The sequence below is a fragment of the Podarcis filfolensis genome, assembly GCF_964270895.1.
Source record: "Podarcis filfolensis genome assembly, chromosome: 1".
Taxonomy (NCBI): Eukaryota; Metazoa; Chordata; class Lepidosauria; order Squamata; family Lacertidae; genus Podarcis; species Podarcis filfolensis.
This window is the reverse complement of record NC_139604.1, coordinates 13,048,088-13,072,801: the sequence shown is the minus strand read 5'-3', so window position 1 is coordinate 13,072,801 and position 24,714 is coordinate 13,048,088. Positions and strand designations below refer to the sequence as shown.

General features: G+C 40.0%; 1 protein-coding gene across 4 annotated transcripts in view; it reads right to left on the bottom strand.

Annotated features, from left to right (window-relative positions):
• The window catches only part of GLS (glutaminase), a 71,055-nt gene that overhangs the window by 36,899 nt on the left and 9,442 nt on the right, over window positions 1-24,714 (bottom strand). For all 4 annotated transcript variants that reach the window (XR_014551808.1, XM_083629451.1, XM_083629450.1 and 1 more), the window contains exons 6-14: window positions 21,985-22,148; window positions 17,818-17,876; window positions 9,315-9,347; window positions 7,903-7,961; window positions 5,408-5,474; window positions 4,661-4,711; window positions 3,137-3,313; window positions 2,036-2,167; window positions 1,143-1,235 (exon numbers count right to left, since the gene is read on the bottom strand). Coding sequence is in view for 3 of the 4 variants with exons in the window: in XM_083629451.1 (XP_083485577.1) it covers window positions 1,143-1,235; window positions 2,036-2,167; window positions 3,137-3,313; window positions 4,661-4,711; window positions 5,408-5,474; window positions 7,903-7,961; window positions 9,315-9,347; window positions 17,818-17,876; window positions 21,985-22,148 (835 nt within the window). In the remaining variant the exon portion in view is untranslated. The remainder of the gene's footprint in view (window positions 1-1,142; window positions 1,236-2,035; window positions 2,168-3,136; window positions 3,314-4,660; window positions 4,712-5,407; window positions 5,475-7,902; window positions 7,962-9,314; window positions 9,348-17,817; window positions 17,877-21,984; window positions 22,149-24,714) is intronic.

Here is a 24,714-nt window from a genome sequence, read left to right as displayed (position 1 = left end):
AGGGGGAGGGAAGGCAAGAGCCACTCCTCCAACCAGCTTCATTCACTATATGGGAAGTTGGGGATATTCAGAAGGCCCAATTCTTGGATTTGGGGGTTCGCTTTCCTTCTTCAACTATCCCCTCCCCATAAGGCTTCACACACTGCTGCTCCCCTGACCTTGGAGCTGCAGGGGGGGGCAGAGGGTCATTCCCACAATAGCATGGCGATCCTAGCCATGGGTCTGTTTGACCTGGCCAAAAAGCGTAGTCCCTCCCCCCCCCATATCAAAACTGTGCCCCCCGAAGTACTCTGTGAGACCTAAGAGCTATAGCCAGAAGAGGAAGATTGGATAAGCATCTCTCCAAGCCATCCGGTATAGTTAGGAGAAAAACTAAATGGGAAGCGTCCTTCCTTTTTCTAGCAATTCTTAATGCAGCCAACAGAGCACCAGACACTGCAAAAGGCAGTTCACAACTGCTACCTTGAGCACCAAGAATAACAAAGGATTTTTTTCGCATCTATACTGCAAACATGTACACGGAGACTTGTCTATACAGTGGTACCCCGGTTGTCGAACGTAACCTGTTCTGGAAGACCATTCAACTTCCAAAACGTTTGACAACTGAGGTGGCAAAAGGTGGTCGGCAAATTCAATTGAGAAAATTGAGAAGCACGCCTCGGAAGCCGTTTGACTTCCGAGGCGCGTTTGAAAACGGAAGCATTTACTTCTGGGTTTTCGGTGTTTGAAAATTGAAATGTTCGGCTTCTGAGACACTCGAAAACCAAGGGACCACTGTACTTTGGAAGGCATGCCAATGTTGCTCCATAGTTAATTGGCCCAAGATGACTTTAGATCTTTATATAAATGACGGCCTTGCTTGAGGCTGGCTTGAATATACTAAACCAAACCAAGGCATGCTAAAAGCAACAGCAAAACCTAGTGTGCTACCAGGTGCCAAGTTACTAACAGAGTAGGCAAAATGGCAAAAACACAACATCTGGCACTAAGCTCCACTTATGGCAATTAGGTAAACTGAACTTGAACCACTAGAATTTACATATTGATGCAATACATGTCATTGATTGATCTTATTTTGGAAAAGGAGAAACCTAGTAAATACACAATACACACTAATAACCTGAAATACCTTTCCTACTTACCCGCTGATCACCACCTTCCCTGCGAGGATCAAGCTTCTTCGCAAAATGCCTCAAATTATCGTAATTATGGAAATTGCACAAAGATACCAGTTCCTGCAATGGTCAGAACATCACATTGTTCTATGTGCAAACCAGCAAAGTTTATAGGTTTCTATGCTTTACACATTTAGTCTGTTATTATCCGATTACATAGCTAACTGGAGCCCATTAGAAAAGCTCACTGGTTGATATGAATTTTGCAATAATAATAATCTAAAATTGGTTTGAAATATTGTTGAAACTTATGGATTCGTAGGTGAATAGAAAGCAAAGAACCAGCATTTTTGGCAGCCAACAATATGTGAACTGCTAGACTGAAACAGATAAGTGCATTTTGGAAGACTTTTTTCACCTGCAAAATGTACTTCCTCTTTGCAGTTGCAGCTTAAAGCTGCAGATTTAGCATCATTTTTGTTTAACAGGTAGCCTCAGTGACATCATGATATAACACTGACCAGTTGCTTTTGGAAGCTCTATTATTCAGAAGACAGCTGGCTCTTTTCTCAAAATACCATGCAAATTGCAGCCAAATGGGGCAAGGAACAAACAGTAACAAGCCGGATGGCAAACATCTGGGAGCCCTGAATATCTTCTTTCACACGGAAATAATATACATGCCTTAGTATCTGGCTCAGCCCTAATATGAACCACTGTTCATGCTGGAATCTGAAAAAGGTTTTTCCAGATGACATTTTCCAAGCACTTGCAAAAACCAATTCTGCAGAGCAAGTACAGCCTTGCCTGCCCATCTGTTAGATTATGATGAAATTAGAGGTGGGCATGAAAACGGAAAGTGTACTAAAATTCTGATGCAAACCAAAGAAAATATGCAAGTGAGAAGGCTTGCTGCTTACGTGACAAAAGTGTATCCCCTTAACGCTGTTGCCCATCTTGTCCAGAGGAGGGGACCAGCACATCATGCCCATAACATTGGGAACAACCAGCAGAATGCCACCAGCAACCCCTGATTTTGCAGGAAGACCAACCTAGATTAAAGGGAACAACAGGAAGGCTTACATTGAAGGATTTAAAATATATTTAAAAATTAAGGACTTAAAAGATATCAGAATTTAAATGTTTGGTGGCCATCCATAACTGAAGTAGTCCTAAAGACAGCTTTTCAGGATTGACTTATTGGTGTCAACTCATGTCCCAGGTATTATTTAGTTGGTGCACTCATACAGGTAAGCTCGGAGTTTGCCATTATCACAGACACAACTTGGGCCTCCAAAAGACGAAGTGCCTTTGACTAGCTGCAGCTGTGACCACTGCTGGATAGGGACAGTATTACTATGGTGACCCAGGCTGCCATAATCTCCTGGTTAAGCTACTCCGGTGTGTTGTTACATGTGAAACAGTCTCCAAAGACTGACTGGAAGCTTCAATTCAGAACATCAACTAGAACAGTTCATTAAGACCACGATCACACCTGCTTTTAAAAGAATTTCATGAAAGAATTGGACCCTGAAACAAACAGGCAAAGTCCTAAACAGTTTGAGATTCAGTATCAGTGTCCCCATACTCTTAATTCCAACGCCCTTGTCAGAGTGCGCCTGCCATCAGAAGGGAAGCAGCTGCCAACCAGGTATGTAATGACCTCCCCATGGATGTTTGCTTGGTGTCAACTTCGCTAAACCTTTTGTTCTCACCTACTTATTTTATTTATTTAAATAACGTTCTGCTGGGTTATTTATTTATTTATTTATTTGCTATTTGAACTACAGCTTTTACCGTTAGCTTTGTTTTATTGAGTTGTATTTTCAACTTTGTGTCTTGTCACTTTATATTGTTATGAACTGAATCAGTTTTGATGGAAGGCAGCATATAAACATTTTAGATAAAATAACATTAAGTAAAAGCTTAAAATTGCTACTTTAGAGAGTGAATGATACTGCTTAGCCTAAATGTTTCCTATTGGCTCGTCTACTAAATGCTAGTTTGAAAATGCTACTTACGTGGAAGGCAAACTGTCCTGAGAAGTCATACATGCCACAGGAGTGCATTAAACTTAGTGTGTTCCGAACGGCTTCTGGGCTCAGTACCCTCTCACCAGTGATTGGGCAAAACCCTCCATTAGCCAATGTTGCTGCCATTACACTGGCCGATTCGCAAGTCACTTCTATGGAACACAGCTTAAGAAAAGTGGGGAGTGAGAGTAGGAACAGTTACTAACTATGACACACAAGTGGTATACTGCGTAAGTAAACAGATTAAAAGACTGCCTTACAAAATCTAGACCCAGCTATAGACTGCAGCATCTGGAATGAGCTGTCAGCAGATTAGGGAGGAAAGCCAAAGAGCTGCGCGCCTTCATTCCATTTGTCTGCAGTCGGCGCTTCCACGGGATGATGCTGCAGCGACCCCCTTCTCCGCTTCTGGGTCCCTCTGTTGTGGAAGCGCCGACTGAGGGAAATGGAATGGCAGGTGCACGGCTCTTTGGGCTCCCTGGCTCCAGCTGCCCGCCTGCGTTGCTGAGCCCGCCCGCTCTGAAAAGGAGGCAGGATGGAACCGGAAGGAATGGGGAGCCCGGCTATGGCAACCAGGATGATCCGGAGGAAGCAGTAGGCAAAGCACGGGGCTTGTGGCACACTGCTCTGGGCTGCAGGCGACTCCCTCATTTGCCACCACCACCGGGCTGAGCTCCGCGCTCGCTCACTCGCTCGCTCTCGAGCTGGTGCTTTGCGCCAGACAGGAGGAGGCGCACCTCTCGAGGCTGGGAGAGCAGAGTGCGCCGAGGGACTGGGGCGAGGGAGCGCGGGCCTGGCATGCAATGTAGGGAGAAAGCACTGGGTCTCTCTGCTGCTGCCGCTGCCGCGCTAAGCAAGGGAAGGCCGTGGCAACAAAATGGAAGTTCACACCCGGAGTACGTTCACAATCTAAAAAATAATACGCAAACCAGAATGCTCATTTCCGGTTTATAAGTGTTCATAATCCAAAAAGTTCGTTGGCTAGGCTGTTTGAAACCTGAGGTACCACTGTACAGTGGTACCTCAGGTTAAGTACTTAATTCGTTCTGGAGGTCCGTTCTTAACCTGAAACTGTTCTTAACCTGAAGCACCACTTTAGCTAATGGGGCCTCCTGCTGCCGCCGCGCCGCGGGAGCACAATTTCTGTTCTCATCCTGAAGCAAAGTTCTTAACCTGAAGCAGTATTTCTGGGTTAGCGGAGTCTGTAACCTGAAGCGTATGTAACCTGAGGTACCACTGCAATAGGAATCCACTGCTAAGATAACTTACTCTAGCTTCCATAGACTAAAGCTACAATAACAGTTTAAAGATAGTTTGATAGCATCTGATATTGGGGTACAGCATTTTTATTGTCTTTATGAAATATGCAAAAGTAAGTTAGTTAAGTATTGCAATATAGTTAACTGTTGACCCCAGTTTTGAGATTTTTGTCAACCTTACACTTGCCCAATTATTTCTGTAGCTTTTTACATTTCCCTTTCAGGATTATAGACATGAAGTTCAGATAATTACCTGGAAGTAGAAGTCCAATATGCCAACCATATCTGTGCCTTCTGGAAAACACTAGAAAAAATAGCAGAGGATTTTAGTACACAAGCTAGGCCATGAGGTTTCACAGATATGGAGGTGGTATCATGACATCACAGCCAAAAGCCAATTAGTGGTAGTTTCTGCTGACAAAACAGGCTGTTTGTGCCTTCATATTTTTAGAGGAATAGGTACATCTGACAAGAATGTGGAAGTGCAAGTGACTTACATTTATTGCTGTTTATCAGATATGCAAGAGCCACTTTGGATACCATCTTGTGAAAAGGTGGCAGACAAATAAACAAGTCCTTTAAGTTTGCTTCCAGACAGCAGAAACAGCTGCTTCACCTTGCGCGCACCCTTTGGTGAATCACCATTATATCCTATACTCATTATGCATATAGTCACACCTTGGCTCCCAAACGCCTCCGTTTTGGAACATTTCGGCTCCTGAACGCCAAAAACCTGGAAGTAACTGCTCCTGTTTTCGAACAATTTTCGGAAGCCGAATGGCTTCCGGGGAGTTTTTTTTTTCTTTTTCCCACCATTGACTTTGCCGACTGCGCTTTGATCCTCAGTTGTCGAAAATTTTGGAAGTCGAACTGTCTTCCGGAACAGATTACATTTGACAACCGAGGTTTGACTGTATGTGAAAGGCTGTCCTGTGGTAGTTTGCTTAGTACATGGCCTGAAAAGTGAAGAAACTGGTGGCTATGTAATCCTCCAACATACCTTTTTCTCTTTCAGATAGTAACCTATTGCAAAGTTTCGATCTCCACTCTCTCTTTCAGACTGGAACCTAGTGTGAGGAAATACGAAAATGCACCTTAAGACCAGGACACTTATTAACAGTACTGAAAGCTAGGATACAACTTTTTTAAAAATACCATAATATTCATTAAGCAAGACAGAATTAATTTCTGTATGCTGATGACATTTTGTTAATGTTGATAGTTCTGCTACCTTCTTTAAGAGAGAGGCTTAAGTGACTACATCAGTGGTTGCCGACTCATGGGTGCCTCTCCCGTGGTGTCTGTGAAAGGTCTTTGTCTTTAATCTCTTAAAAAGCCACACTGAGCATAGTGATGGTTGGTGTACACGACTTTTTTCCACTGATGGGGAGGGAGGGGGCACGCCTGTGCCTTTTTGTGGCCGTGTCTTTCTTTTCTTTTCTTTTGGATGTGGCAGCCCCCAGGAAATGTAAAAAAATCCAAATGTGCCTGTCCACTGGCCCAAAAAATGTTAGCTACCCAATCTACAGGTTTAGCAAGACACAAGCTTAGTTTAAAAACAAATTAGTGTCATAGGGCATTACTAGCCAAAACAACAACAAAGGCTGCCTATTGAGCATTTCTCCATTATCCAATTTGAATAAATTTTCAGTAAAACCGCAAATTATTAAATAAGGAAACTAGAAAGGGTTGTAAAATACGGTCAGTGCAAACCTATACATGTCTACACAGAAGTACTAAGTGCAATGGGGCCCACTCCCAGGAAAGGGGAAGTTTTACAGATGCAACAAGCAATTCTTAGTTTTGCAAAAAAAAAAAAACAATTTCTAAACTAGAAGGATTCCATGATTGTGTTTCATTGCATATATCGGATGAGCAAGGGAGTGGCAACCTGCAGTTCCCATATAATGTAGCTCAGTGGGTACAGCATGAGACTCTTAATGTCAGGGTTGTGGGTTTGAGTCCCATGTTGGGCAAAAGATTCCAGCATTGCAGGGGGTTGGACTAAATGGCCCTTGTGTTCCTTTCCAACTCTGATCATGCACCTTTCTATGAACTTTGAAGCTAGGCCAGGCTTTAACTGGTACAGCAGGCTGCTTCCTGGCAAGCCATCAATGGATGCCAATTCTACCAGCAGTCTAGAATCTGCACTGGCTTCATATTGCTTTTGAAACACAGTTCAAGGTGCTACCTCCCTCCATAACTTTTACAAGCTATTAACAGTCCGGTTTGAGCATCTCCAAAGCAGACTGTTCCTTGAGCCAGACCACATAACATCATGAGTCAAGTATAGACTGCAAAAGACACAGAGAAGCATTCACTCAGGGATGGCTGAACTACAGCAATCCAGCTCTTTCCGTAGAAGATGCTCCAATGCCAAAACATCTTTCAGCAGCTTTTAAGATCTGTTTATTCTGGTTGACTTTTGTTGGCTGAAACGAAGGCAATGAAGCAATGGAATTTTAGAATGTCCTCTTTTTTCCAAGCATCCTGAGCGTATTTTAATCAGGATTTCATAATCTTATTTGCTAGTGGCAATGTCCTTCTGCTGTCCAGCGAACACTCCCTGTGCTTTCGCAAAATGTCCTGCTTGTGGCAAAAACTCTTTCTCCTTTCATCCTCAAAAATGCTTTCCCTCCTGGCACGTTGAGCTGCTGAGAAAAAACACCAGCCGCTGCATCCAGCAAAACCTGATGGAAAAAGGAACAGTACTGCCTGCCTTTTTCATGGAGAAAAGGGGTGGTGGTGGTCTCTTTCCTTTTTTGCTCAGTTATTGCAGAGGGAACCTTCCACCCAACTCTGCAGTTGAAAAACCACCTATTTCCCTCCACAATAATATGGAGAGAACTAGTTTTTGTACTGCAGTTGAGCATGCCTTGCTACTGCTCCCCCCCCCAAAAAAAATCCTAAAAAAAGAAAAATATTTTCTTCTCTCAAGAGAGCTTGGAAGAAGCGGAGTTTTGGAGGCGGCAACAGTAGTGAGGCACTGCTGGTGCTTTCCCCAAAAGCCAAACTTACAAAGGAGAAACTGCCTCCCTGGCCCTTTGCAGGAATCACATCTCCTTTTCCTTAAGTGCTACAGGACTCTGAAAAGGGAGTGTTTGGTGAGGACAAGCATAAATCATGCTCCATTTGAATAAACCAACACTTGTTTGAACTACAGTGGAACCTTGGTTTTCGAGGGTCTCCAAAGCCAAACATTTCAGTTTTCGAACACCGAAAACCCGGAAGTAATTGCTTTCGTTTTCGAACATGGCTTGGAAATTGAACAGCTTCCACTGAGGGTTTTTCAATTTTCTCCATTGAAATTGCCGACTGCCCATTGTGACTCGGTTTTTGAACGTTTCGGAAGTTGAACGATCTTCCGGAACGGATTACATTCGAAAAACGAGGTTCCAATGTACTTACTACCTAACTTACGGTAGCAGAACTAAGTATAGACTCAAGAAGAAACTGGGTAAAGAGGAAATTTTTAAAACTAAAAAGCATACTTACGTGGCATTACTGAACCCAACGTATTCATTTCCAGCCATCTTATTCATGAACTGCATCACCTGTTAAAGAAGCATCACAATGTTTTCAGAATGTACAGTAACGTATCCCCATACACCTAGGATTCAACATTCATTGGCCTGGTTCAGATGAAATATGAAACCTTGGTTTTGCATCACGAGAACAAGCCTTAGGTTTATGCACTTCCATTCCTCCTTCGGCATAGCCATGAGATTAGGAGCTTCCACTTCTGTGGTCTAGAGGAAGCCAGTTTATTATGTCATGTCCCATTGAGGGACTCAGGTTAATTTAACTGACTGTTTAATGAAACAAGACAAGATCAAAGTAGGGTTTATTATCTGGCTTATTTCAATAAACCATAGTGTAAAGTAACTACAGTTTTGGTCCAGTTTAGATGTAAACTGTGGTTATTTTAAACCAGGAAACAAATGCTTCCATTTCCTCCTTGGACTGAAAGATGAAAGGGCAGTGTGTGCCTCCAAGGACTGTCCCTATAATGCTGAACAATGGCTTAGCATTTTGTGAGAACTGGGCTGTTAAGCTGCACAAACAATACTTAGGTGTTTCAATGTTTTTGCTGTTTTCGCCAGTGTTAGAGGAATTGGTTGGTTGCTCGAGAGCAATCAGGCAATATGCCTCAATAGTCTGCTCTAAAGCTTTCTTATTGGTGGTAAAAACCTTTAGAATGCAGAGTGCTTCTATTCCGTGTCTTGCTCATTCACTGGCAGAATCTGAGAGTGGGCGGTGCTTAAATCTTTCCCAGCAGAGTAGTTTCTCAACCCCCAGTCTGCGCCTCCCCTCTCTGCGCGGAAGCCTACTGCGCAAGGACGGCTTGGGTAAAGGAGAACCTCCCTCCTCCCCGCTTTGCTCAGGCAAGGTGTCCTGGCATCGCCTTGCCTCCTCCGAGCCCTGCATCTCCTCTCCACTAGAGGCGTGGCTTCCTTCCTCCGCTGAGGAAGTGCTGCTTCCCACGATCTTTGGGGGCTCTCTGTAATCCATTCGGCTTTTCCCCTCTCGCCCCTGAGCCGATGGCAGTTCCCTGACAGCCAACTATTAAAGTTTATTGACGTTTGGCTTGTTTTGAAACTGAAGTTCCTTCTTCAGCAGCAATGTAGACTTTCAGAAATTGAAAATAATACAAAAAGGAAAGAATCTGATTCTCAAAAGCACCAACTATGAAAAGTTTATCATAGCTTGGTGTGTTTCAGAACCCAAGTTCATTCTACAGGAGCAAGATTATGGCTTTTCTTTTATTTTGCTTAAATTAGACTCCGAATGCCAGTTCACAGATCAGAAATGAAGGGGGGAAAGCAAATACAAAAATAAAATCTTACCCTGCAGTTTCAAACTCAACTATGGGAAATAATTTTTAAAAGGTTTGATGGTTCACTTACATAGTCAAATTTCTCAGCATTATTTGCTCCTTGCTGAAAGGAAAGAAGACATATTTACAAAGTTTGTTAATACAAGAGAAGTTTTAATTCTAATTTAACTTAGTTTAAAGAAAATAATTCATAATAATCTATAACTACTTAAATATTTAATATTAAACTATTGTTTTATTTATTAGTCTAAATACCTAAAGTTAGATTACTAAATTGTTTATATCAAACTTAAGAACACTACAGAAAGTTTCAATTTTTGAAAATTACTAAGGTGAGGAAACAGAGATGAACATTGAATAAGGCTAGCTTTATTTTAAGTGCTTTACTCAATTATGAATTAGTGCCTTGGAAATTCACTTATACTTTATTGTAATCAGTGGATACATTAACGTTCCATTCTTGTAGTCCAAGACTTTATTTTACATTGTGCTGGATACTAGAATGTTCAGTGCCATTTTATTTAGGGGCCAGTGACAGTTGTACGTAAACTATTGAGTAGAAGATGGGTGTTACCACTGCTATAAGGGCAACTGCATGAAAATGTCTTGCTATAACCAAAGAGTCCAGCTGAGAACTTCCATTTGTGCATCCCTTCCGCCACTTGTTAAGCTGCTGTCAAAACTTAGGAAATGACTCCAAAACAGCACAAACAGCAATTGGGGAAAGTATCAAGGATGCCCTGATGCACACATGGGAAATCCTGGGTGTGTGCATAAGCATCTTTACACCCCAGCATTAATTCCAAAGTTTTATAGGTAAACATCTTACAGTATAACAGAAATTGCAGTAGCAGATATACTGTCCAAATGCAGTTCAAAAGATGCCTGGATTTTATTAACTGGCAAACATTTTAAAATGTCCAGTTAAGCATCAGCGGGACTCAAAGGACAGAGCACAATCCTCCCTCTACCTTGACACAGCCTCTATTTCAGCATTATACCCTTGCTTAGAAACTCAAGGAACGATATAAAGGCAACTCTACAATTGACACTGTTATGTTTTCATGCTTGCTATATGATATAGCAAGTGTAAAGCCCTCAATCATCAATGCCTGGGTGTATATATCTAGGAGCCCTGGCCCAAGCTGTTACTCTGCGTAAATTATATTGGGGGCAAAGAGAACTTGCTACCCCAAAAGGGAAAGCCTCTCTGTACAGATCTCCATTCACTCTACTCTGGGTTGTGGCCACAGAATCAAGTTCTTGCTACAGGTACTTGATATGTGGATATTTAAAATGGGTATTTCCTTTTGTAAAAAAACAAACAAACTGGTTTTTTTAACTGTGCTGTCTTTTTCAAGAATATCCCTGGTTGCCAGCTCAAAATTTAAAAAATAAACACTATGGAAACACAGCTATAAACTGCTATGGAGGTAGGGTATTTTAAATAAGGCAGATTTACCATATTTGATGGGAATGCGGTGGTATAGGATAAAGGAGCATTGTCCTTATCTTGAACAACAGTCTAGCAACTGTATCTGTGTGTCCAAAGGACTAACTTGACAGGCAATTTCTAAGAGATTTGTTGTGAATACCATTTTAACAACAGACCGTCTCCAGAACTAAATGTGGCTGGGAATCTATTGTTAAGCATCAGGATGGATGGATGCATATTGCATAAGTTTATTTTTTTATTATTATAAATATACTTAATAAATTTTAAAAACAGACTGTCACAAATTAATAGGCATTACTTAATGCCTCAGAAACATCGGGTTAATATGTTATTTAGTTCTGTTATCTAAAAGCACTACCTCAAATCAATCCAAAAAACATTACTTGCACTATGTTTAATATAGGGGAAAGAAAAAAAAAACCTGAATCCTGTATGTACCAGAATTCTACTCATGAAATGCATAAAGCCAGCCTCATTTCCCATTCTACAAGTGGATTAGGGTGTTGCAGATAATCTGTGAAGCCACACGCACCAGCTCATCTAGTGATGTGCAGTCATACACGTATGATCACCAGCTGAAAGAATACCACACTGTTGTGTCAAAAGTTATGCACCAATAAAGTAAAAATACTGCTACCCATAGTCAATGACTATTTAAGAAATACGCTAAAAAGGTTAAGCATTGTGTTGAAAGGCATTAGAAAAACAAGCTTTTAAAAAAGTGTAACTCCAAATCTGTTCAATGAAAAAATAATTAAAAGAAGAAATTACCAACTTCATTGAACTGTTGCAGTTGTCAAAATATTCCATAGATCCTAATGCTGTAAAATATGTAACAACATTTAAACCACAAAAACCTTTTAAATGCACAGTGAATGTTGCTTTGGGAAAGTGGGTCAGCATTAGTTACGGGATGCCGTACTGGTCATTGTCGTTAAGGTTAAGGCAGTTAAAAACTGAAACAAGTTTTGCATTTCTCCCCCGTATTACAGGGTAAGGAGAAAGATGCTTAATGCCAAAAGTACAGAAAGGATTGGTTCTCTCCCCGCACCCGACCTTAACTGCAAAAAACAAAGGAGCATCTTCATACGTTTGATACTATTAGCAGAGTAAACATAGCAAAACAATGGTGTCTGAGCAAACTTATTTCAGCATTTATCAAATTCAGGGTTTCCCTGCCTTTAGCTCCAAAAAAAACCTGGCGCACACACAAAACACTCGTTCACAGCACCTTCTAGATACCAGTTTAAGCACATTGATTAAAAAATAAGCATCTTTAAAAAACAAAACCCTAAACTTGGATTTAGCTTGTATTGCATGAACTATTCGTTAAAATGGGACTCTTAATGCAGGTTCTTAACACCGCCAGTTTTTCCCATTTCTTTTACAGATTAAAGGAGGCAAAAGTTGTAGGTAAAGTCAACCAGGAATGAGGCACCAAATATTTGAGAGTTGTTTTCCCCCCTGGAAATTGTGAAAATATTTCCCCCGGCAACTTTAAGGTGGAACACAGAGCAGTTCTTTGTTCTCTCCAAATTTTATTTTGACTTCAGTCTAATTTTCCACTTTGTGGAGTCTCAAAGTTTTATATATATGAAGTTTTACAAGCAGTTCATCTGTCTATAAACGTACCATGCAGTAACTTCACAAACATAATATATACATATACACACTTGCAGTGTGCATGCTTGAATGTATATTTATGTGTATATGCACACTTTTGTGTATATACAATGAACGTCTATGAACACAAAGTAGTTTTAGACTGAGACAATCCAATGACACACCATTCATGCAAGTTTTTAAAAGAACGTTTACATATCCATATTAAATTAGAGGATAGGCTCTCATTTTATTTATTTGTATTATAATTGCATCAGCATGCAATAGGATCTCAGCAATACTTAGATTTTTCTTATAGCTCTCAGTTTTGAGATACTACCTCACCATGTTTAATTCTGTGCTTAATACTGTTACTTGACTTGTATTATGCAAGCTTATGTGGTTCTTCCTCCAAAGGCTGATTATGCAACTATGTACTTGCAAGGAATAGCACCTGTGCAACAGAACTTATCCCACCTCCCTCTGCAACATCCCCAGGGTTTAAAGAATCCCCCAGAACAGATTTTTTTTGGGGTGTGTGTGTCAGAATACTTAAGATATCCTGATTCAAAGTTCCAGAATTATTCAAATAAATATCTATAAACCACATGCTCACTGCAGTTGCGTGAAACCCAGTATGTGCCAAAACTGCCACATAAGTTCAATGTCAGGAAAATAACTATCAGCAAAATCAACACCATATGCATACAGTTTTCCCAAACAGTGGCACAGAAGAGAACTTTCAGTGTGCAAATTGGAAGTCACAGATAATTTGTCCCACTGATTTCAAAGGGTCTGCTCAAAATATTACTTTTTCTGGATCTAGCCTATGATCAGGGCTTGACTGAATGATATGAGAGCATATCGAAACACAAACAAGATCAATTCTTGTATTATATTTATGACTAGTATTATATTTATGGCTAGAATTTTAATATGTAAACTCAATTTGTAATTGTTGCTTACAAGTTACATTTAAACCTTCGAATACAAATAGACCATATTGTTTAATAATCTTTTGCTTTGGTTGTGTTTTACATCTGACCAACACTTCTAGCCTAGCTTGAATTGGAATCTAGGAGACCCTGGATTAAGTAGGTCTCACCTCAGAAATGGACATACTGGGGAGCCTTGGTCAATTCACTCAGTGGGACTACTCCTATAAAATTGGAATAAAGGATTGTCAAGATGAAAGAGACAACCTCAAACAGCAGAAGTGTTGTATTAATATTTTCATAAACAACAGACCATGCATTGGAAAACTAAGCAAGTTACTATTAATATTTTTTCAGATATATATAAAATTTTGAAGAACCTATAGGAAAAGACAAGTATCATGTCTGAGTAAGCAGGAGGGAGGGAAAGGGAAATGTGATCTATGTTTAAAGAAATAAAGCTGTTTATGTACATATATCCATTTAGCTGCAGGATTACTAAACTGAGTAAACAGCTGAAACACAGAACAAAAGGCTGAATATATTCAGAAGCTATAGGGTATGAAGAGCAGAGTTGTCGTATAACATTTATAGGGATGAGCCTGCAAGAACTGCTAGCTTTCATTACATCTAGTACAACTTCTATGCAGATAGAGGTTAGTTCAGTTCTCCACCATTTTCATAAGTAAATGGGTTCCAATCTGAGACTTAGGTTGCCCTAGTCAGTTTGATCACTAGGAATATGTCCACACGAACATTACTTAACTCCACTTATTTCAATGGGTCTATTCCAGGTATTACTGTCTTAGCTCTCATGATTGCATTTATTATTTCATAGCTGAAGCTGAAAAAATGATTCATAAGTGGTTTTCCTTCCCCTCATTTTTAGATAAGGTTGTTGGAATCCTTCCACTGATGGAGCCCATCCATTGACAAGCAGCATCCATTATCAGTTCTGATACTGAATTTATAAAGAGTTTCCTCTAAGTGAATGCAAAAAATCCTTGAAGAATATTTTCTCTCCAAAACATACTTTGACATCAGTTCTATTAGCTATCCCGATTCTTTCACTGTCTCTATATAAAAAATTAAACAAAAAGGGTCCGCTGGCTATATAAACCAACTTAGTCTATTTTCTGCAAGTTTATTCTGGATTGCAATGGACACTGCAAAACTTATCAAACATTAACTGAAAAAGTGACCACTACAAGCATTAGGACAAATATTTCAATAATGGAAAACCATGTCTTCTGAGGGGTTAATGGCTGGCAATTAGGGCTTACCTCCAATTGCTATGCTTAACTACACCTAAAAATAATAATTACAAATACTGTTTCAAACTGTAAATCTAGAAACTGCAAAGACGTTCAGATACAGCAGTTTATTTAAGACGCGTGTATCTTTTAACTAGAGCTTGGGATTCCCACATAAGGGGATTTTTGTATTTAGAATTTAGGAAAAGAGAATAGCTTTCATTAATTAAATTGTGCACTTGCCAGGGGGCGGGGAAAGGTAGTAACACCAAACTGTAAAATTGTAACGTGTACGTATAAATTTCAACCATGGTAAGAACTGCAAGGTCTGACCAAAGGAAGAATTCACCTCATGTTATGGTGGTGCACACTAGAAAATGGGTGAAAAGGAGCAATCATTGTTATTGCATTCTCTGCTCACCTATGTACATGATTATAACTATTTTGTATTCCCACAGAGCACCAGTTCTTAAGATTTGTTACACTGAGGCTTTTATTCATTTGACCTCTCTAGATGACCTCTCTCTCTTAATAGTGGTCATGCAGTATGTTGCATGAGAATTAAAATCTTTCGAATTCTAATGCCGATCAGTCACCTATGTCCTACATCACAGATTTGTAGCTGTCAATACACTATTATTCAGCAGGTTGACATAGCAAGCATCTCTCATTCAGTAAGGCTTTTATGCACAGCTCCTGACATACGGCTGCCACTATGCAAGATCCAAAACTGTATAGTAGCACTTTGAGAAGCAACAGACCAGAGTATGCGCAAGAACAAGAAACCTTACTCACTAAGAACAGCTTTCTTAGGCCATATCTGAGATCTATTTAGACCAGCAATCTCCCCAGGAGTGGCCAACAAAAACCCGGCACATCTTTACTGCACACTCAATACAGCTGCATCTAAGTACTGTACAAAGTGAGTTTAATTTTAATTGAGATGTTTATCACTGGCCCAATTTGTACACGACATCAAACCATAGTTTAAAACAAACTATGGCTTTATGTTAGCTTGCTAGTGCTCAAACACTTCCTGCAATGGTCCTATCCAACTCCCGCAGCTACCACATCACAGCCAAAGTAAGTCAACGCCTGGCTTGTTGCACTCTTTGAACCCAGACCCTTAAAATCATGGCTTAATGTTCTATCAGTGGTGGCCATTGACTGCTCTAGAAAATAACTTTACTTTCTCTTATGTACCATACTTTAGGAGTCAGTGACTAATATGCTTTAACCACTCAAGCTAAAGGAGCTTCTATAACTTTCCTTATATACAGGAAAGGACTTTGGTACAACTCAGCATTGTCTTGCCACTATATGTGTTATATTTTAATGGTTTCAAATGGCAGTAGGTTTAGAAAGGCATAATGAAAGGCAGTAGTAAACAAAATATGCTAACCAGTTAGAACTATTGCCCTATTGCATATACAGTTGTGAAAAACAACATGTAATAAGGTACACATTTAAGATACGCAATGAATGAATTCCCAAGGTTTTGCACCCTCTTCAACAAAACAGATTACATCTTTGGATTGTAGCCTTAAACAGCCATTTGACTTGCCACTCTGTACTAGACCAAGCACAGAAATTTTAGTATTCTATGATCTTGAGCTAACAAATGCTCCAAATTCATGTATGAAGCTACTCTAATTCTATACACAGGCATTAGAAGTGAGTCTCATTGGAGACAGCAAGGCTTATTTCCAAGCAAACGTACCACTAGCCTGTGGTTGTGAATGTTACTAAGTGTGAGCTTACAATTAACTCAGAATGATAGCGAAAATATTTTTAAATTAAAACCAAGTATTAAAAACCCAGTGCTGATTCCTAAGTTTTCATAGTCACTCAGTTTTTACAAAATAGCTTCCCAGTAGATGTATCACAAAAAATGTCTTACAATCACTTTAAACAGATGATGCAATATGGTGATTTATGTCTGCTGGACATGCAAGTATACTACATGCAAAGTTTCAATGCAATCCAGTACTGGCTACAAAAGTTGCTATAGTGTTCTTGTCATGATATCACGATTGCATGCAGTAAAAACTAAAACTGCAGAATATTACAACAGCCTGAAACCTACACTGTTGTGATAGAAAAGCACATTTTAGACTAATTACAGTGGAACTTATTTCCAGGAAAGTTTGCACTTTGGATTTTACCCTACAGTACTTTGTAACAGGCTGTACTGTGGCAATAATTACAGTCAAGTATTTGATATATTGTATATTGCTTATTCTAACCCACTGTCAATTATTTAAACCTACAGAGAAAAGTTAAACATGAATAAATTTACCTGTCATACTTAAGGCCATTTTCCTTCACCTATAGCTATTAAAGATAAATGTTTTAAGCAGGATTTTATTTTATTTTATTCAATATAACGAAAAGCAGAAAATCATGAGCCAAGACTGAAGTAGCCTCTCATATCTAAAAGTCTGAAAACAAATCAATGGATGTTAAGATGTAATCAACGGCATAGGTTGTCCATTTTTAAGGCTACTAGGGGAGTGAAATGTTGATTAGCTTTCACTTATTTCTAGAGAGCCACTGCTTCCAGTATAGGTTTTAAATTCTTACAGATATCTCATCACACTAAATGAGCAATTAAGGCATATTCATGATGTAAACACCCAAAGTATGTTAATACTTGTAAATATAATGAACAATTCTGTCATTCAAAATATACACTTGATGTAGAAACAATTTTTGTTTTAAATCCTCTAGAAGAGCATCACTGCAACAAATGCTAAAATATGTAAGAAACAATTTAAACTGTATATTAAAATTGATGTACAAGTTCTCATTTAACAGACTTTAAAATGAGTTGCATGTTTCACAGAATCCATAAAATCTCAAGTAGAAGGTGTTATGCTTATCTAATATTCCTTCCATTTTAATATAATTCAGGCCACAAATCTAGAGAAGCATGTGTTACTCTGAAAAAAGTAGGAGCCCATCTTTAACCCAACCTATTTCAAACAGCAGTTTGGAATCCAGCAAATTTAAAGGAGGAGGGAGAAGAGAGAAATAACACACCAGGAGCATTTCCCCTTAAAATTATTTCGTACCATACCTCAGAACTGGTTTTTGAACATACAGGGTAGGGTTTAGTTTCAGAAAACTAACAAGGAAAACAGTTACTTTCACACATACCCCTCTAGATTCAAATATTTTTGCATATTTGCCCACATGCTTGTGTGGACTACAAATTGCAATTCAAATTAAAACTTTCATTGTCCGTGCAATATCTAACATTGCATAACATAGCTTTCCACAAAAATGTTAATAATGCAGTTCAGAAAATTTGTGTAAACATTTTACCTTGATCAAGGAAGTGATCACAATTGCTCCAGCATTCACCATAGGATTGTGAGGTTTGTCTGCAAAACAAAAGTTATTCAGTCATGTACATTCACTTCCCAAGGAATTAAATTAACAAAACGTGTGAAAACCAGCACAATCTATTCTCTTCTCCATCAATCAACTTTCCACATGTAGTCAGGATTCCCTACTGCATAAGTGGACTAAATTCCAAACCAGAATAATGAAATGAAATAGACAGCTCTTGCATGCCAGAGATAATGGCACATGCATTCACGTCATCTAAAAAGAAGTTAACTATGCTCTGAGTAACAGTAGAAATATACATTTTCAATTAAACTAAACGCAGCAAACTTTTAAAAAAAAACACTGATTAACATATACACACTTATTAACATGGGGCTTTATTCACCTAATGAACCCTGTTCTAGTACTTCCACTTCTGCAAAGGGCTCCCCCCTCCCCCCCCAAAATAAGCTCAGTGGGAAGGGTCCAGGAGAACCCCCAAAATGTACTGGGAGAGATAATTCAGTCTGGCAAGCTGATATGCTTGCGCAGACGGATTTGGAAATCTCAACATTGAATTAGTTTTGTTCTGTTTACTACACCCCATTTATGTTTCAGCTATAAATTCTACATGCAGAATAGGGAGTTGTTACTGAACTAGAACATCCTGGCTACAGGACCTAGTGGTGCAAGGGTATCCAATAAAATATGCTGTCAAAATTTATGCAAGGAGAAAACAGGTAAAAAAAAATATAGTTCGGTCCTAGAACAAATGTTAGTAATTTTTTAAAAAGTCTTATGGTGAGGTGGAATTATCTGTTAAGATGACACTGTGATATAGGAAAACTAGTGGACTATATTTAGGATAGTCAATGAAAGTGCATGCGCTCTACTCCTAATGAAATATTGAGTTGGCACATAGCAGTAACTTTTAGACACAACAGTTGGCACATCCTGCCTGTGGAAACAACTGCTGATACTCACACACTTGGAACTGTGCCAAGGACATTACAGTATCCTAGTTCTTATGTATTAAGAGCTTAGTAATCACCATCAAGAAGTTAATGGCCTGGAATTCAAGGCTAAATACATCTACAAGTGAACGAAGTTACTTATGCTCCTAGGCTAATGATTCCCACAGATGGGTCCAAAAAGAGCAAAGAGGGCAAAAAAGGAAATTAACAGACAGCCTATGGAACCAGCAGACCTCTGGACCAAGTTTCTTCTTTTTCCCCCCCTTTCAAATCCTTTATTATTTTATTCACATAATATACATTCTTTACAACAAACAACTCCAAAATAAAACCAAGCTTCTTTTTAATGTCTCAACAAAAAGTAGTATCAGTTACATCTCAGACTACCAAGGGGACTTTTCTTATATCAGTATTTGTCGATGCTTAATTAAAGTTCTGTCTTTCAAACCTATATTCGCTATTGAAAGTATAAACCAGCACAAATCCTTAATGTACAGAGCTGTTCAAATGCTCCACATTAATTGTTAAATTAAGAACTTTCCAGAGTCTGTACAACATCTGTGAGCACTAATAAAACTATATTAAAATACAAAAAGAGCTAGACAGGCTAATTTTATAACTAAATATCTATCTTTTAGCAGTAGCTTTAAGCCAAAAATGTGTACTGTATTTCTAAATTACTAGCATTTCCTTTCAGATAAACAAATACATGAAATCTATTCCTCGGCAGAAAGATCACATGGTCTTCAACTGCCATCTCTTAATTATCATTGTATTAAAAATTAATTTGGTGTCATGGCAACCGAGAGGTGTCTTCTCTCACCAAGCAAAGATACTGGGAGTATGCAGGTTTTTCACTAATAAACCCAGTCTTTCATTCCTCAGCTAGATGAGTCACCAGAATGTAATTTCACCTTTCAACATATTTAGTGAGAGCTTATGCAAAAAGCCACACAGAGGGTGAGATCCAACATCATAGAAAAGGATGCAACTGTCCCCTCCCCAATTTGCCCCAACCCTCCAGAGCAAATTTGGGAAGCATGTGGGGTATTGCAGGGGAAAGGAGGGGGGAAAGGGAAGTTCTGTTCATACAAGCAATAGTCGGTTGAACCGGTGGCGCGCCACAGTAAGGTATCACCCAGAAAAACATGCAATTTTTAAAAAAGATTTTTCCTTAAGAGCAATTTATTAACTCTATCAACTGATGAGCAACAAAGCAGCAGTCAACCCCCACCAACCACACCCTAGAACCCTAATGTCACATCCTATGCTGTTCTAAAGGGCCCCCTGCCCCAGAAGAGGTCTTAGGGGTTTGCAGCGGGAAAGGAGGCCGTAAAGCCCTGCTGCATGGGAGAAATTTGGCAGACTAATGTTCACATAAAGGATTTCTTTTCTCCACACAAAACATTCCCAAGTGCACCATAGGTACAATGCGGTGTTTATAACCACAGCACATGGGAGACCATATATAGTCAAGGATATCAAAAAAACTGACAACACAACTCCCACTGATGTTAGGTTACCAATAGTATTACTTTCTATAACAGAGAAGACTGACAAACAATGTCCCTCATTATCTTATCACCATAAATCAGAAGGAAGGAAGGAGTTTCACTCAACAACAGCAACGGCTAATCTTTTCCAGCCTACAGGTCACATTCACATTGGCAATCTGCCACCCTTCCAAGGACTGCAGTGGTGAGCATGACCAAAGTATGTACATCACATATACATTTTCTCTTGTTCATGCAGTCATGCGCTCATACTTGCACGCATATGATTGCATGCACAGAGGCACACAGCCCTCTCACATAGCACTCTAATTCTGTCCCTCCCCCTCCATGATAGGGCAGAGAGGAAATGCTGTCCTCTGCTCTTTCAAGACAGTGTTCCCTTTCCTGACCTGGAGGGGAAAGCCTTGTGAATTTGAGCGCCAAAAGGTTCATTGAGATTGGAGAATCTTTCAAAGATGGTCACTACTTCTTGATACTGGATCTACAGACTGGAAATATGCTGGTAGCCATAACCATGAACAAGTACCTATGAATGACAACAGACCATGCAGCTGCATGGGTGAACTCCTAAGTATGCAATTTTGGTTTTTCGGTAACACTGCTGCTTCACTTCGGGGTCACTAGGAATAGCAGGGTCCAGGATGAGGATATGCAAAGGGTAATAGTTGTCCCACAAGGATCCCTGTTGTGCATCTGTATGAACTATAGGACTGGCCCAGAAACCAGTGGGTTTACTTGGCATTAATCATGCCCGCAATTCTAGAACAGGAGTGATTAACCCACACATTTGAAGAGAAGAGAAAGGTTAAGCAGGTGGGGTGGGGGTGGGGAATCATCACAGCACTGGACTGGATAGAGAAGTTCTTTAAACCTTTTCTCTCACCCTGGTGCTACAATCCTTTCCCCACAACCCAACTCTGGTATGGAACACACCAAATGCTTATGTGGGACAATGCAAACACCACAATTTTCCCAGGAAAATATCGAGCTAAAGTATGCACTCAGGTTTCTTTGTTTTACACAGTCTGCTACCCAAGCACTCTGGCAAGCACATCTGAATATGTACAACATCTTCTCATTCACTCTCCTTAAACCATAAAATGACATTAAAGGTAAAGGTAAAGTTACCCCTGCCCGTACGGGCCAGTCGTGTCCGACTCTAGGGTTGTGCGCCCATCTCACTCAAGAGGCCGGGGGCCAGCGCTGTCCGGAGACACTTCCGGGTCACGTGGCCAGCGTGACGAAGCTGCTCTGGCGAGCCAGCACCAGCGCAGCACATGGAAACGCCGTTTACCTTCCCGCTATAAAGCGGTACCTATTTATCTACTTGCATTTAAGGGTGCTTTCGAACTGCTAGGTGGGCAGGAGCTGGGACCGAAAGACGGGAGCTCACTCCGCCGCGGGGATTCGAACCACCGACCGTACGATCGGCAAGTCCTAGGCACTGAGGTTTTACCCACAGCGCCACCCGCGTCCCTAAAATGACATTAGCTGCAATTATATCTAAAACCAGAAAAAAAGATCTGCCCAAGCAATTTCATAGAACAGACAGAGGGAGGGGGCACTCCAGTTCATTCTTCCCTTGTACCCACTTCTCCATCTTCCCCATCCCTCACTGTTTTTTTTTAAGATAGAATATTGGGAAGTGGCAAATACATATTCAGCTAACTTACCATCTTCATTGAGGAACAATTTGTTGAATCTTAGTCCACTAGGCTCTTTACCAACATATCTGTGTACATAGTCCGTGCCAAGGTCATTAACAGCAATAGCATACTTCAAAGGCTTCACACAGGACTGAAGACAAAATGGAACTTTGGTATCTCCAACAGAATGCCTGAGAGACAAATAACGTATTAGTAATTGTGCATTTCAACTTAAGGGGAAAATAAAAATTGTCACACTAGGTTTGAGAAATAGATATAATCCTAGGGAAAGGGACTTTTGAAGCGGGTTCTATTATTTTTGTTCCGTTTATATGATGCATCAGGCTGGAATATAGGTTTATTATTATTATAATTATTTCACTACTATCCTAGTTTGTTTGGGTGGGAAAGGTAAACAATTAAAACATATATGCAAAAATTGCCAGTTAAAATATTCAACCGTACAGTTCTTTAAGTGTTGCAACAATAATAATAAAGCATGAATAACTGGCTCCCCCTGGAACCTCTAAGAAAACAGTATTGGCTACAATACAGTATTGACTACAATTGGGCTGAGGGGAAGCAGAATAATCTCAATGCAACAGAAGAGGAGGTTTTAACTTTCCCATTCTCACACATCAAGGGCAAGGGGAGAAGAAGAGTGTTTGTGTTTATATGGTTGTGGGTGGGGGACTATATGTCTGTTTATCCCACATCTCTAAGGAAAACCCTGCAAAAATACAGCAGCTACAATATGTGGCAGGGCACGTAAACAGGAAGGTTATAAATTGCACAGGCATTTCTTCCAAAGACAAGCCATAGTTTAATCTTGCCCTCAGCAGTTTCCTGTTCAGGCTTAAAAGATGAGTGCAAACCATAGTTTACAGACTTTGATGAAACCGCAAGCTACAGCTTGCCAAAACAAGGTAATCAGACGAAGAGTTACAATGCAAGAGTAGAGAGGGGGAGTATGAAATCTTTAACAATGAGAATCATAATAAGGGGCTGATGCAAGTTTTCATCTGTTTGACTCTATTGTTATTTTACCATCTTCAAGTTTCTTGCTGATTTATTTCATCTTTTTTGCAAACTGTTTTGAGGGTATGTCTTTTTTAACAATCAAGCAGCGTAAAAAAATCAAGAAATAAATAAATATATAGAAGGGGTGGTTAACCAGCGGACTGCCACATGTTGTTGGATTTTAACTCCCATCAGCCTCAGCCAGCATAGTCAATGTTGCTGGGAGTTGTAGTCCAATGATTAGCTTCCCCCCAGACACACACCTAGAAGTGAACCGAGCTGAGCTTTTATTTAGTCATGCCAGGGAGATTTACTAAGATTCATTTTTGTGGACTAACTCAGGAAACTGAGCTCCAAAGGCTGGAAACTTTCCCCTGAATTAGATCCTATGACCTGGCCTCAAGCCAGAAAAACAACTATTTGGGGCTTCCTGCACTTCCCTGTGAGAAGTGCTGTGTGTCCAGTATTTGAATTAAAAGATTAAAAAGGTATGTGAGACAACTGTTAAAAATCTGATATATAATAATGAAAATGAAACCAAAATCAAAACTAAGTATATCATTTTAGTTCAACACTGCTTTATCTGATTCTCAACACGTCCTCAGAGGAAGTGTTACACTTAAAATGCATCAAGACCTCGGTATTTTCATTGTTTGTAGATTTCTAACCTGTTGGCTTGGATCTGAGAAACAGGCAATTTCCTCATTACTTTCAAAGAGACTGGCATAAAAATCTAGTAACCAGAACACATACACCAAAATGGTGTAGAATAAATTATAAATATATATATTAGCTGCAATCGTACAAGCCACAACCTACCAAAGTCACATCTCTCATTGGTTTTAATAGCCAAGGATCTCACCTTAATTAGAGGCTAGCTATGCAGTAGCATTACTGTATAGATCAGGGGTCGGCAAGGTTTATCTCGCCCGGGCCGGTTCACTCCAGCGGAGATCCCTACGTGGGCTCTGTGAGCAGGCGTGGCTGCGATTTCTGGTGTCTGTGTCGACACAATTTCTGGTGTCTGTGTCTGTGCAGACACGATTTTTGACATCTGCGTCTGTACAGACACAGTTTTCGGCATCTGAGCATGCCCAGACATGATTTTCGGCACCGCACGGTGACTTGCTGAACAGCCAGCTCGTCGCTGGTTAAACGGCCGCTTGTGGCCCATGGGCCTTAGGTTGCCTACCCCTAGTATAGATAATCTGGATAACTACCCACCCTCAAACTGAGCAAAACTGCAAAGTCTTAACACTATTTCAGAAATACGCTCAGAAAAGTGCTTAGGCAAACTGCTACTGATATGACTACCAAAAATTCTTCTATATATTAGGAAGAAACTAGAAACCAGATCACACAGAACGCTAAGCCAAATCATGCTAAGCAAACATCAGTCCAGACAAGCGATGAGCTGTAACCAAGGGTTGTTCTTGCTTGCTACTTGTGGTTTGTCTTCTTCATACAAATTGCAAGCCCAGGTTTAGACACAATGCAAGCCCAAACCATCACTTATCAGCCAAAATCTTCTCTCCAAAATCCTGCTCATTTGTGCTAAGCCATTGTTTAAAGAAATGTCACCCTAGATCTATACTGAATATGAGAGTGTACTGAACAGAACATAAATAAAAATCAAACCCTACAGCTAGTGCAATAAAGAATACACACCATGGATTTTACAGAATTGCCTTGATGCAAATTTATTTCCTCAAAGTTAGCGTACTGCTTCTATCACCT